The sequence below is a fragment of the Lipotes vexillifer genome, unplaced genomic scaffold (assembly GCF_000442215.2).
Source record: "Lipotes vexillifer unplaced genomic scaffold, Lipotes_vexillifer_v1.1 scaffold439, whole genome shotgun sequence".
Taxonomy (NCBI): Eukaryota; Metazoa; Chordata; class Mammalia; order Artiodactyla; family Lipotidae; genus Lipotes; species Lipotes vexillifer.
This window is the reverse complement of record NW_006798732.1, coordinates 2,797,847-2,813,390: the sequence shown is the minus strand read 5'-3', so window position 1 is coordinate 2,813,390 and position 15,544 is coordinate 2,797,847. Positions and strand designations below refer to the sequence as shown.

At 42.0% G+C, this 15,544-nt stretch overlaps 1 protein-coding gene across 1 annotated transcript in view; it reads right to left on the bottom strand.

Annotated features, from left to right (window-relative positions):
* The window catches only part of ODAD2 (outer dynein arm docking complex subunit 2), a 177,140-nt gene that overhangs the window by 65,882 nt on the left and 95,714 nt on the right, over positions 1-15,544 (bottom strand). The window contains exons 17-18 of the mRNA XM_007470911.1: positions 5,213-5,401; positions 3,850-4,071 (exon numbers count right to left, since the gene is read on the bottom strand). Coding sequence (XP_007470973.1) covers positions 3,850-4,071; positions 5,213-5,401 — 411 coding nt within the window. The remainder of the gene's footprint in view (positions 1-3,849; positions 4,072-5,212; positions 5,402-15,544) is intronic.

Sequence of the window (15,544 nt, the reverse complement as noted above, 5' to 3'; positions counted from 1 at the left end):
GGAAAGAGCTAACTCTAGAATAAATTACTTATGAACAGGGTGACAGGATGACTCTGGTAATTGTCAAAGAACCTGTCCACATTGCTCATGGGCAGCTGCTGCAGGAATGTTTGCAGGACTAGGAAATAACTCTATACAGCTGTGCCTTGGTGTCCAAGGGGGATTGGTCCCAGGACCCCCAAGGATACCAAAATCCACAGATGTTCAAGTCCCTCCTATAAAGTGATGTAGTATTTACATATAACCTACACACATTGTCCTGTGTACTTTAATTTTTTAGTGAGGTGTAGCTGATTTACAATATTATATTAGTTTCAGATTGTGACACAGTGATTCACAATTTTTAAAGATTATACTCCATTATAGTTATTATAAAATATTGGCTCTATTCCCTGTGCTGTACAGTAGATCCTTGTAGCTTATCTATTTTATACCTAGTAGTTTTGCCACTTTTAAATCCCCACACCTATCTTGCCCCTCCCCCCTTCTTTCTCCCCGCCACTTACCACTAGTGTATTCTCTGTTACCTGTGAGTCTGTTTCTTTTTTGTCATATTCACTAGTTTGTTGCATTTTTCAGATTCCATATATAAGTGATAACATACAGTATTGGTCTTTCTCTGTCTGACTTATTTCACTCAGCATAATGCCCTCCAAGTCCATCCATGTTGTTGCAAATGGCAGAATTTCATTCTTTTTTATGGCTGAGTAATATTCCATTGTGTATATATACATTGTGTGTATATATATATCGCACATCCTCTTATCCATTCATCTGCTGATGGACATTTAGGTTGCATCCATATCTTGGCAATTGCAAATAATGCTGCTATGAACATTGGGGTGCATGTATCTTTTCAAATTAGTGTTTTCATTTTCTTTAGATATATACCCAGGAGTGGAATTGCTGGATCATATGGTAGTTCTATTTTTAGTTTTTTGAGGAACCCCCATTCGGTTTTCCATAGTGGCTGCACCAATTTACATTCCCACCAACAGTGCCAGAGGGTTCCCTTTTCTCCACACCCTTACCAGCATTTGATATTTGTGGTCTTTTTGATGATAGCCATTCTGACAGGTGTGAGGTGATATCTCATTGTGGGGTTTTTTTGGTAATTTTGGGGGGGGTACTTGGGCCTCTCACTGCTGCGGCCCCTCCCGCTGCGGAGCACAGGCCCCGGACGCGCAGGCCCAGCAGCCATGGCCCACGGGCCCAGCCACTCCGTGGCATGTGGGACCCTCCCGGACCGGGGCACGAACCCACGTCCCCTGCCTCGGCAGGTGGACGCCCAACCACTGCGCCACCAGGGAAGCCCCTCATTGTGGTTTTGATTTGCATTTCTCTGATGATTAATGATGTTGAGCATCTTTTCATGTGCCTGTTGGCCATTTGTATGTCTTTAAATCATCTCTGGATTATTTATAATACCGAATACAATGTAAATGCTATGTAAATAGCTGTAAATACAATGTAAATGCTATGTAAATAGTTGTAAATACAATGTAAATGATATGTAAATAGTTGCCAGCACATGTGGCAAATTCCAGTTTTGCTTTTTGGAACTTGCTGGAATTTTTTTTTCTGAATATTTTCGATCTGTGGTTGGTTGAATCTGCAGATGTGGAACCCACCAATACGAAGGGCCGACTAAGCATTTGACTAGAGAGGTGCTGTAGCATTTAGGAACAAAAATAGTCAGGGATTTGCCAAAGTAGTGGATAAAGTTCATATGCATTTGAAGCCGGAAATGTTAGCAGTTACACAACGTGACAATTCACTGCAGGGACCTTAACCACCCTGATGCGCCACATATTTTCTTGCATTGTCTTGGCTAATGGAATCTTCCTCTTCAGCTAGCCTGAAGTCTGGAGTAATTTTTGACTCAACACTTTCCTTTATTCCCCATATCCAAGCAACTACCAAACCCCACTGGATTCTACCAACACCCACTACACTACATCCACATTTTTTACCTCAAAACCAAAGAAGGGACACAGGCCCTTATGCTTCCCCGACAGCCGCCTGAGGGAGAGCCCACCATGAGGCCAGCCTCTGTTTGTGACAGAGTAGCCTACAGTAAACTGACAAGAATCAGTTCTTTACACTTATCCTCCAGTAGAAATAGCAGGTAGTCAGGGATGCCGATGGGCAAGACAGAGAGGCCCTCAACATACCCTTAGATGACCCGGGAAAGGGTCTCAAGGGCAACAAACCCAACTTTCTCTGTTTTTCTCTATCCTGTCCCCTCACCCTCATCGTTTTTATTGCTTTATTTTTTGATTTATATAAGCTGTGTGGGTGGGTGAACACAGTTTCAACATTTTTCATAGCAGAATACAATTCATAAATGATTTTGGATTACCTACTGACTTGTATTAGGAGAAATAATTGAAAGTTGCATATATACCTGGCATATATGTCAATTGAATGGTAACACGTAAACCTATTAAATTTGAAAACTTTCTGAGTAGTCTAGAAATTCTGCTCTTAGGCCGACAACTGTCTAAGCATGTTACGTCAGACACTTTATCAGGCTACTTAAATTCATAGCTTCATTTCTTTAAAAGTCTGTAGGTTGTGCATATTAGACTGTCCTTGTCCAATAACAGAATATGTATAATTTTAAAGTAGGAAATCTTCTTTTTTGAAGTGTGAACATAATCACACAGAAGTGATGACATTTTTACCATTCTTTAGTAACTTGAAGTAAACATTCCAGTATATTTTTTATAATTAACTTTAAAAAATTAGTGCTTAGTTTAAAAGGTGCTTTTTATGCCAGTTTTTTGAAAAAATTAATATGGCCTAACCTATGTGCTGTAAAAATGGATTTATAATGGAAAAGTTGACACATTTAAATGTAAACTGGGTTTAATTTCAGAAAAATTAACATCGTATTCTTCAGCTATAATAGGTTTAAAGGATAGATTAAAATAATGGCCTCAAAAAATTACCAACTGGCATTCTAAGAGTAATTCCTCCAAAGATGTTTCATATTCAGCATATATAAGTTTGACAAGATATGATTAACTTACGATTTTATTAGCTTTTGTCTAAAAGATCAAGCTAACTTTGGGTATACATTTCAAAACGTAAATGCAGCTGGCTGTCAGAGGCTCCAAACTGAGGTAAGAGAGTAAAATTACATTGTACAAGGAAACAAGCCATAGAAGAGAGCTAGAATTTGAAATCAATTCTTCCTAATACTTGTAAGCTGTTCATGTACTCTTAAGTATTTTTCTATCTGTTGTCACCAAAATATTCCACTCAGAATAAGCTCTAGGTGGTTTCCAATGTATAGATATGTCAAAGTCTACATGCAGAAACTTTCCCACCTGGATATTAGTTAAAGGCAAAGAAAATTTGATGCACAGTTTTTTGTTGTTGTTTTTTTTTTTAAAAAACATGTCTTTGAATTGGTTCTTTGCTTGTGGTTTAGACTGGCAAGACTGTCTAGGTGCTGTTTGTCAGCTCCTTTGCTGTGCATTTGGTGCCTGTATTTTATTATTTAAGTGCTAAGTAAATAAAATATTAAACAGAATTATGAATACCACTGATTATTCATGCACTATACATTTTCTTTAATCCAATTCAGATTATGGAACTTGTACTTATTTAACTGAGTACATTTTATAGTTTTCAATTTAGAAAAATTCTGTCTCCACGCAACTTTTCTGCAGCACAAATCATGATAATGATAACACACGGTTCATTTGCAGCCATGATGCAACAAGTGGGCAGTTTTGTGTGTTCAAATACCCCTTTCAGTAAAACCTTAACATCACTTAAGTTTCTTTCCAACCCACATTGACATAACTTGAACTAAACCACAAAGTTGGTCAACAGTACCTTCACTGCGCCGTTCTCGTGCATGGTGATGCAGTTATCGGCATCTTCTGAAAGCTGGTACAAGGCTTGGGCTGTCGCTCTGTGCACGTTGGTGTCATTTGATTTCAGGTACCGCACTAATGGAGCCACTACCTTGTGCTCGCCAAAGGCCACTCTGTTTCTGCCCCACATACAGCAACGTGAAATGGCTTCTGCTAGATGACGTCTCAGTGTATCATCATTCTGCACAAGGAGAACGGATTATGGCATGTGCATCATAATGACCCTGTGATACTTATGCTCTAGGTGTTTATTACCCACTGGCTGCTCAGGTGGTGTCTTGATGGGAACTAGTATTCTGGTGGGTCACCAATGCATCAAGGTTCAATCCTGCATTTTCTTTTTATGAACTGAGTGGAGTGCATGCAGGTAAAGGCGATCAGGTGTCTGGCATTAGTTATTTGCTCCAGGCTCAATTTCCTTTTGAGTAAGTCTCCTCACAACACAGAGCTACAGATCAGCGAGTGGCCAAGTAATAAAAACAACTAAGGAATACTGGACACTCTTAAGGGAGCCTCTGCCAGGTAACTGGGGGAAGGGATCCATTCTACGTCTTCACCTTAGGAATACTCCACATCAGGAATACACCTTGGTTCCCAAGAGGGAGAAGACAATGCAGCAAATGAGGACAGGTTTTGAGTCTGCCATTTTCCTTTCTGTATTGTTTATGCAGACCACATACTTCTTTCTGGGTGTAATTACCTCATATAGATATAATACAACTGAGTAACACTATAATTCTCTGCCTATTAATTGTACTGTTCTCTTGATTCAGGTCACAACTTGGTGTCCTGAACTGAAACTGGCAGATATTCTCAGGAATTTAGTATTAGACTGGCCCAAAAGTCTTCTAGACCAAGCAGGCTTCCAATCATTGAATTTCTGCTCCACGACTCTTCTGCCAAGTTCAAGCTATGCTCAAATACCTCTGGTCATGGTGAAGTCATTATCTCTCAAGGCTGCTTGTTCTATCTGGCACAACTCTGGGTAAACAATACAGCAATTGCCAAAATCTTCTAGCTCAAGAATGCCATCGACCCAAGCTTGCTAAGCTGGGAGAGGAGCATTTAACTTCTAAAGTTGGCATGAACAATTATCTTAAGGCTCGTAATAACGACGATGGTGATGATTTCAGTTTGAAATATACTTTCACATTTATTAGTCTCAGAGAAACTAAAATGAATCCACTAAAATCTCATACCTCACAAGGGATAGATATTAAACTTGAATCCAGGTCTCTGGATTTTAAGCTCATTGTTTTTGCTACTACATGGTGATATCTTATGACGATATACATTTTGAAATAAAAAGATACATTACTTACTGTATTTGCTAGTTTGGACAATAAAGGGACAACTCCATGATCTGTGATAACAGCTAAATTTTCTTGATCTTTTGCTATATTGGTAATAGCAGCACATACACTCGCCAAAACTTCTTTATTATCTGACTTCAGTAAATTGACAACAAGTTCCAAACCACCAACAAAGGAACGAACCATCTCTCCAGCATCCTAGATAACAATAAAAATAAAGATGATATCAAAAATAAACCTATGTTTAGCATTTTTTTAAAAAGCACAAAGTAATGATAAGGCTGTGAGGTATACCTTTGGCGTGGAAAATTCAGTTTATTTATATGTTATATAAATATTTACATGTTATGTTATACACATACATACATACATGTATGCATGTGTATAACACATACACAGAGACAGTTCCGTTTCCACAAATGTGTATTGAACAACTATTACGTGAGAGTCACTGTGATTACTGGGGATACAGAAGTTAACAAAACACATTGAGTCTTATTATTGCAGTAGTTATGTTCTATTAAATCATCACAGAAACAGAATTAGTTAATACTGAACCACTGCTACTAGGGGAGATACAGGGCTAGCTTCCTGCAAGCCTCTGGTCACATTGTCACGAACTGATCAAAATATAACCTTGTTTCATGTGTGCTTCTGTTTAAAGACATCTCACTTCATATACGTTAATTCATTAACATTGAACCCATAGACAATACACTATAACCCATGCCTGAATGAAGCTTATCTAGCACATGTATTTTCTCCATAAGGCACATCACAGCTTTCTTGCACTTAGGAACACTAGACTGCACTTCAGTACTATGCATGGGGGCCATTTTCAACAGTGAAACCAACAAAAAACACAAAAATGTGGAAAACGTGGCACTAAGCAGACTGCACAACGGAGGCTTATTGATGGTCCAACGGCTGAGACAAGAGGGAAGAGCATCAGCTTGCTCAACCTCCGCTGAGTGTGTCGGGCAACTTAAAATTTTACTTTTCTGTGCATGTCCAAGAATGACTGAGAAAGTGCCCTGAGTGCTGATTTGGGTGTTAAAAAAAATATATGAGCAAGTAGGTGACTCCCCAAATAGAATCCGTGAACAACATGGACTGTGAATACTCTTTAGCCACCATGTTGCTACAATCTAGTGGGGAAGACGGGCACTAGGAAGCTACAAGTAGACCGAGCAGCGTTAATGGGGAAGAGGGAAAGACACTACAAATACGTGTGACAAGGGACTCTTGGCTGGTGTAAAGATTCAAGGAGTGTCCCTCCACCATGACGTTTGCCAGCTGAGACCTCAGGGGTGAGGGGTTATCCAGTGTGAAGGGGATTCTGGGTGAGGAACCGAGAGTGGGAGACAAGGTAATTTTTTCTAGGTCAGGATGGTTAGAGCATAGAATAGGAGAGGGAGAATGGGAGACCGTAAGACTCGCTCCGGTGGCATTCAGAAGCCGCTGAAGAGGCGTATTAACTGTGTGTGGGGAAGCAGGAGAGGCGATTTTCTCCATTTTGCCTCATGGGAGGTCCCTCAAGATTGCAGGGTTGGGGCAAAGAATGGTGTTGGGAACTCAGGCTGTTTCACAAGTTCAGGTACCAGGTGGTGGTAGTTTGGAGGAGGTGATGGTCAGGCCTGGAGAGAAGGGTGTGGACTGGTGAGGGTCAACTGGAGAAGATAAGGACGAGGGACTCAATTCCCATGCTTCTGACTTGCCCTAGTGGTGTTGATAATGTTGGAAAGTGGGGTTTGGTTTTGTTTTCTTGGTGTGGGAAAGGGCGGTGTTAGGTAACAGAAGTACCCACAAGACGTTTAAGTGGAGGGTTCCACTTAAGGAGTCAGTTGGCTTTGCGGCTCTGGGGCTCAGGAGTGAACACCAGGCTAGAGGTAGAGACTTGGAAGTCATCAGCATAAAGACGGTAACTGAGGTAGTAAGTGAGAAAAAGCGGGCTTTCTGTCCTGGTACGGCCGTGTGGGCAGAGACAAGGAATTTGTCAGAGGAACCTGGAGACAGACGGCGAAACAGAAACCCCACCTCCCCTGGTGTTGGACAGCGGCTGCGTGATGTCCACCAATTATCCGGCTCCACGGTTTTCTCAAACAATAGAAATTCACATCTTTTGAGTACCAATTATATGTCAGGCACTTTGTGCATAAATTATCTCAGTTAAACCTCCAAATAACCATGCAAAGTAGATACTGTTTTTCCATTTTTGATTTTAAAAACTGAGGTTCAAAGGTGTTGAACCTCATAAACTAGATTGTATCACTCATGACGGCAGGGGCCATGCCTTAGTAAACTCCGTGATCCTTATAAATCATGAATCTGATCTCCTCATCCCCATACCTCCCCAGTCCTTCCACAGCCCCCCCACCCTTAGGATAAAATCCCAACTCCGCACATGCTTTACAGCCCTTCCCAGTGCACCCCTGGGTTCCCTGCCTCGCCCTCCCTAACTTGAGCCCCCTTCCCCAGCCCCACACACACCCTAAGCCAGTAGCTCCCCAGAGGAGCTAACAGCCAGAATCTTGAAATGTTCTCTGAGAATGTAGTTCAGCAAGTCTGGGCTGGGGCCTATACAAAAAAAAAATCTGATTCTTTAAAAACTCTCCTGGTGAGTCTGAACTTCAACCGGTACTGGAAGCACTGTTTATGCATTAGTCCTTCGTTTTACGTCCTCAGATGTACTGCCTGCGTGTCTCCATGCCTTTGCACATGCCCTTTTGTCTGCTTTCCTATTGGCTTGGGGATTCCTACACATCCTCAGCTACTAGCTAATGTGCCATTTTCTTCGGGAAGCCTTTCCTGAACCTCAAGTCTGAGTTAAGCCGCTCCTCCTATAATACCTGGTTCTTCTCTGTTTATTTTTTTATTTTTTAATTTATTTATTTTATTTATTATTTATTTTGGGGTCTCAGTTGCTGCGTGTGGGCTTTCTCTAGTTGCGGCAAGCAGGGGCCACTCTTTGCTGGGGTGCCCGGGCCTCTCACTGTGGTGGCTTCTCCCATACAGAAGCATGGGCCCTAGGCACGTGGGCTTCAGTAGTTGCAGCACACAGGCTCAGTAGCTGTGGCTCGCGGGCTCTAGAGCGCAGGCTCAGTAGCTGTGGCGCACAGGCCTAGCTGCTCCGCGGCATGCTGGATCTTCCCGGACCAGGGCCCAAACCCGCGTCCCCTGCATTGGCAGGCGGACTCTCAACTACTGTGCCACCAGGAAAGTCCCTCTTCTCTGTGTATAATACTCTATGCAGTATTAGCTTATCTGTTTGCCTTTGACCTTGAACTGTAAGTTCCAGGAGGGCAGGGACTCTGTCTGTCTAGCTCAGTGTTATATGTCCAGTGCCTAAGCCAGTTTCTAGCAGTGAGTACATGCTCAATTAACATTTATTGAATATGATTACATGCAAACTTGCAGCTATGGAAGGAAAATTTTCACTGAGGGTATAACAAACCAAACTAAGCTTCTAGGAAATGATGAAGGAAGGGCCTAAGTCAGGTTCTTCCCAATTTTAAGGGCAAAGCATCTTTGTCCACAACATGTTGCCTCTCCTGATTGCTAGATGACGTGGTATCAGCAACATTGGTGGGCTTGTTCTCAATGTCAAATCTAAATATAATTTCTGATAGTTAGGACACACTTCCTAATTCTGATGTATCAATAAAATTATTTTGAAAATATTTAATTGCCATTTTTTCTAAAATTCTACAATAAAGGTTTTTAAGTAATGCAAAAGAAATTATCTTTCTACACTGTCACCTTATTACACTTCTGTGCTTTAGGATGCAATCAAATCAGAAGATTATAAATGTGAATTTATTAACCTCTGGTCAAACATCCAACTTAATTTCATTGAAATTACTCTTTGAGGTAGTACTTGGTAGTGGTAGTTGTAGCAGTATTTCCACCTTATAGATGAGAAAAACCTCAGAGAAATGAACTAATATGTGAAAAGAAAACTGATAAGTGGCAGAAGTGGGATTTGAATCCAGATATGCCCAACCTTTTCTAACTGATGTTATATGCATCAATAATCTAATAAATTTATCAATTATATAATTATCTAACAATTTTTTTCTTGAGAAAAAACTGGAGGAATTCCTGAAAGATGATGGTGGGCATAGTTTATGAATCTCCCTATGGAAACAGAGCAAGTATTATAGCAAAACAAAAAAGGGACAACACATACAACAATATTCAGCAACTAGATATCTACACCAACCCCCAAATACAAGCTGATCAGGACAAGTTACCAAGCGCTACAAAGCCCACATGCTCTAAGAAACTCTGAAATCTGCAGGGGAAAAGCAAAGGGAAACCAAATTGCCATTAGGTCACATTGGAAAGCTCAGGAACAGCAACAGAAGCTGGGAGCTGACTTTTCAGGCTCTGATGGATGGATAAGACTAAAAGGGCACACAGGTATGATGGTGCTAGAATGTTCTATAGGTCTGAGTCCCAGGAATTCTTAAAACTGAAGCCCTGTCACAGGACAAAGCCAGCACTGAGGAGAAACTACTGGGGCTGCATCCTAATTAAGCAAGGCAAGGATAACAGGAAGAAGAGAAGAGAAAGTCCAGATAAAAAGAGGGCAAGAGAGCACAGGAGTCTGAACCTACTCTCCATCACTGTGAAAATAGCAGAAATGGCATCCTAAGAACCATGAAATTAAAAATGCTACCCTGGCCCACATCTCTCTCCTAAAAGACCATGAAAACTCGTTTCAATGAAAAATGCACTATATATAAAAAGACCACAGTCAATTTCCATTTGGAGTTACTACAAGAAAAAAATGAAAAAAAGAAAATCATAGAAAGTATGATTAGAATTATTAAAGCTCACAAATTAGGTGATTAGTAAAAACCCATTTTTAAAGATCCATAAAAAGTTAGAAATAAAATTAAAATTCATTTTGGAAATAAAGAGTAAACTAGAAGTAACACAAGAATGAATAAACAAAATGGGAAATATCTTTAAATAAATAGAAGATGTGAAAACTCCAAAATGATGGAAAAAGAGCTAACAAAAACTTCAAGAGAAGGCAGAGAAGATCTAACATATGTACAGTAAGAGCCCCCAAGAAGGAAACAAAGCAATACAAGAGAGCAAAATTTTAAAAACTGTAATTCAAGAAAACTCTCTCCTGAAATAAATAAAACCTGAGAATATACTGAAAGGTCACTCAATATACCAGGGAAAACTGGCCCAGAATTGGCTAACATAAAGACAAATACTAGTACAACTGCTGGACAGTAATAAAACAGAGAAAGATTCTTTGGTCTTCCAGGCAAAAAGACCAAGGCACTTCTAAAGAAAATAATAAGCTATTATCCTTAGACTTTCCAACAGCAATGGTTTATGCAAAGGAAAAGAAAGTAACACGTGTGAACTACTCAAGAGAAAATGTGAAGCAAGGTTCTAACTTCCAAAAGTTTGAAGCCCAATGACCTTCAAGGATAAAACTGTTATAAACATGGATGACTTCACAGAGTGACGCTAACACAGGCCCTTCCTGAGGCACCTACTTGGGAATGAGTGTCAGACCTCCAAAAAGACTAGAAAGACGTTGACGAAGGGACAGAAGATTTCTTAAAATCCTTTACTGGCTTCATTTCCTTCAGGATCAGGTCTAAATGACATTCGCGTATTTTCCCAACCTCTTCTTTCCCATACTCTTTTGCATAAGCTATATTCCAGCCTCTAGGATTATTGCTGTTCCCGACGTACCATGTTCTTTTATATCTTTGACCAAGTTATTTTCTTTACCTGGAGTTTAGCCCTACCAAACTACAAACTCCTACTCAGCTCTGAAAACTCTGACTCATCTTTTAATAGCAGCTTAAATAACAGCTCCTCCATGAAAATTTCCCCACTCCCCTTCTCAGTGTTGGTCACCCCCTGCCTTCCATATTCTTTTTGATGGTTTTGTCCAAGAACCCATTTCCTCATCCTCTCGTGTTTGCGAAGTCTTTTTTTTGCAATATATTCTTTTTATATGTTATTTAATAAATATATGACTATATTTTCACATATAATAGAATTTTAATAAAGATAAAATCAAATAAAACAACTATATTTTAGATAGAATTTGTAATCAGTTTTCATTTTTATTTTTAATTAATTTTTATTGGAATTGCTTTACAATGCAACTACAAAAATAGTTGCTTTACAATGTTGTGTTAGCTTCTACTGCACAGCAAAATGAATCAGCCAAGTCTTGATTTTGTTTGGTTGTCTAATTCTCACAGACAAGCATCAGGAGAGAGCGTCTCTAACCCCAGAGGCCTAAACCTGTCCTGGAAGTCTCCTTCCCCTTGCCAATGATTTGCTTAGGGGTGGCCTAGATATGGCCCAGTTGTGGCTAATGACGTCTGAGATGACAACTCAGAAATCTTCTGGAAAAGTTTTCCTATTTATAACAACACTGAGAATGGCAGAACAGAAAGAGGACAAGAGCCTGGTCCTTGAAGACACTGTTGAGCTGCTGAATCAGCTCATCCTAAAATCCGATTTGGCTACTGAAAACCAAAGGCATCTGTAGCTGTTTACTTTTCATCATACTGCAATGATTTTCTCATGGGTCCTCTCCCCATTAACGTGTGAGTTCTTCAACAGCAGAGACACCTGGTCTTGTTCTCTGACTCTCACTTGGGATGTTGTCTGGTGTCTGTCACTCAGAGGACTTTCAATAAATGTTTGTTGAATTATGAAAAAATAAAGGGAATAAGGGGACTATAACTTTAAGATACTTAACCACAATCACAAGCACTAAAAAGAAAAGAGCGTTAGCTCTGTAAGATGGAGTGTAAATGGATCAGATCACTTAGCCTCCCATTCTAGTGACTTCCTGGTTCTCTCACTGCTTTATCAGTGGATCCCGTGAGCCACAGCACTGGGGCAGCAGAGGGAAGAATAACGAGAGTGATCGCACCTGCCTCTAATCCAAGAACTTCCTGAGATGCATGGTAAGAGACCCAGCGAGCCAGTGTCAGCGAGGTAGTGGGCGCGGCTCACCAAGGTCTCCTGAGGTAGTGGGCGTGGCTCACCAAGGTCTCCTAACATTTATAATCTGTGGGACAGTGAAGTGTTACACTCAAGCCTACAAGCCCCTCCAAAGTTTATTTGTTTTGAAGGTGAGATTCTTTCTTTTTTTTTTTTTTTCCTTTTTAGCTTTAAAGATTTTAGACACATGACTTCTTGCGTCACATAGTTTCTCTGGAAAGGAAGACAGTATATTTGAGGATGGAAAAAGTAATTATTCCACCAAGACGGTCTTTCACTAAATGCTAAGCAGCTGGGAAATCCACCACATTTCCCACCTTCTCATGTGTCTTAATAAGTAGTCTTTGCCAGCTTCACCACTGGTACAATATGGGTTATAGACAATTCAAATCCTTACGTGTAATGGAAAAATCTTTAATAATAATAATGATAATAGTAATAATAGTAATAGTAAAAAAGAAAGAGAAAGACAAATACCATATAATATCACTTATATGTGGAATCTAAAATATGACACAAATCAACTTATCTATGAAACAAAAACAGAATCACGGACATAGAGAACAGACTGGTGGTTGCCAGGGGGAAGAGGTTGGGGGAAGAGGTTGGGGGAAGGATGGAGTGGGAGGATGGGGTTAGTAAATGTGAGCATTTATATATAGAATGGATAAACAACAAGGTCCTACTGTATAGCACAGGGAACTATATGCAATATCCTGTGATTAAACCATAATGGAAAAGAATATAACAAAAAGAATGTATATATGTATATACATATATATATGTGTGTGTATATATATATATATATATATATATAACTGAATCACTTTACTGTGTAGCAGTAATTAACGTAACATTGTAAATCAATCATACTTCAATAAAAATAATACTAGTAATACAATAACAACAGCCTAATTCTTTTGCAGTTTACAAAGGACTCCTGCATACATTATCTCATCTGATGCTCACAGCTCTGCCTTAAGAAGACATGACATCCTCATTTTATAGATAGGAAGGCTAAAGGTTCATGCACAATGAGTGACAAAACTGAAAGGCAACTTTAGATCTCCTGATTTCTCACTTAGTGTCTTTTCACTCCACAGTGTGCTTGGACTTGGAAGTGCCAACAGTTGAAGCTGTCACATTACAGTTAGTTTATAAACAGTCAGAAGAAGCTTCCCAATTCAGAAAGTCAATAATTCCAAAAGAGATGCAGCTATTTTGCCAATGACATTTCCCAAGACAAACAAAAACCATAATTGAAAAAGAGAATATGAAACACCTTCACGCTGCTATCAAAGTAAAGCTTGAATGGTTGAATAAGTAGGAAAAGATGTCAAGTTCAAATTAAACAAAATTAAGTCAAATACACAAATGTGATGAAAATATAAAGTAGCAAAATATTTTTGGTTAAAATTCAACTAATAGGGGGTTTCCGGGAAGATGGCGGAAGAGTAACGACGCGGAGATCCCCTTCCTCCCCACAGACACACCAGAAACACATCTACACGTGGAACAGCTCCTACAGGACACCTGGTGAACGCTGGCAGCAGACCTCAGACCTCCCGAAAGGCAAGAAACCCCCCCACGTACCTGGGCAGGGCAGAAGAAAAGAGAATAAACAGAGACGAAAGGATAGGGACGGACCTGCACCAGGGGGAGGGAGCCGTGAAGGAGGAAAGGTCTCCACACACTAGGAGCCCCTTCGCGGGCGGAGACTGCGGGAGGCGGAGCGGGGCGCTCCGGAGCCGCGGAGCAGAGCGCAGCAACGGGGGTGCGGGGAGCAAAGCGGGGAGATTCCCGCACAGAGGATCGGCGCCGACCGGCGCTCACCAGCCCGAGAGGCTGGTCTGCTCCCCCGCCGGGGCGGGCGGGGCTGGGAGCTGAGGCTCGGGCTTCGGTCGGAGCGCAGGGAGAGGACTGGGGTTGGCGGCGTGAGCACAGCCTGCAGGGGGCTAGTGCGCCACGGCTGGCCCGGGGAAAAGGCTGCACCTGCTGAGGAGGCAAGAGACTTTTTCTTGCCTCTGTGTTTCCTGGTGCGCGAGGAGAGGGGGTTCAGAGCGCCGCTTAGAGGAGCCCCAGAGACGGGCGCGAGCCGCGGCTGACAGCGCGGACCCCAGAGACGGCCGGGAGACGCTACGGCTGCTGCTGCCGCCACCAAGGGGCCTGTGTGCGAGCACAGGTCACCATCCGCACCCCCCTTCCGGGGAGCCTGTGCAGCCCGCCACTGCCAGGGTCCCGGGATCCAGGGACAACTTACCCGGGAGAATTCACTGCGCGCCTCAGGCTGCTGCAACGTCACGCCGGCCGGCGCCTCATGCGGGTGCAACGTCACGCCGGCCTCTGCCGCCGCAGGCCCGCCCCGCACTCCGTGCCCCTCCCTCCCCGCGGCCTGAATGAGCCAGAGCCCCCGAATCAGCTGCTCTTTTAACCTCGTCCAGTCTCAACGAAGAACACATGCCCTCCGGCCACCTACACGCAGAGGCGGGGCCAAATCCAAAGCTGAGCCCCTGGGAGCTGCGCGAACAAGGAAGAGAAAGGGAAATCTCTCCGAGCAGCCTCAGGAGCAGCGGATTAAAGCTCCACAATCAACTTGATGTACCTGCATCTGCGGAATACCTGAATAGACAATGAATGATCCCAAATTGAGGAGGTGGACTTCGAGAGCAAGATTTATGCTGTATAGCTTTGATTCCACCATTTGTCCTAGGGTTCTATCCGTCCTTATTTTTTCTTAATAATTATTTTTTATTTTAATAACTTTATTATATTTTATCTGACTTTATTTTACTTTATATTCTTTCTTTTTTTCCTTCCTTCCCTCCTTCCTTCCTTCCTCCGTCCCTCCGTCCCTCCCTCCTTCCTTCCTTTCTTTCTTTCCTTCTACTTCTACCAATTTCTTCTTTCTACTTTTTCTCCCTTTTATTCTGAGCCGTGTGGATGAAAGACTCTTGGTGCTGCAGCCAGGAGTCAGTGCTGTGCCTCTGAGGTGGGAGAGCCAACTTCAGGACACTGGTCCACAAGAGACCTCCCAGCTCCACATAATATCAAACGGCAAATATCTCCCAGAGATCTCCATCTCAACACCAGCACCCAGCTTCACTCAACGACCAGCAAGCTACAGTGCTGGACATCCTATGCCAAACAACGAGCAAGACAGGAACACAACCCCACCCATTAGCAGAGAGGCTGCCTAAAGTCATAGTAAGTCCACAGACACCCCAAAACACACCACCAGACGTGGACCTGCCCACCAGAGAGACAGGATCCGGCCTCATGCACCAGAATACAGGCACTAGTCCCCTCCACCAGGAAGCCTACACAACCCACTGAACCAAC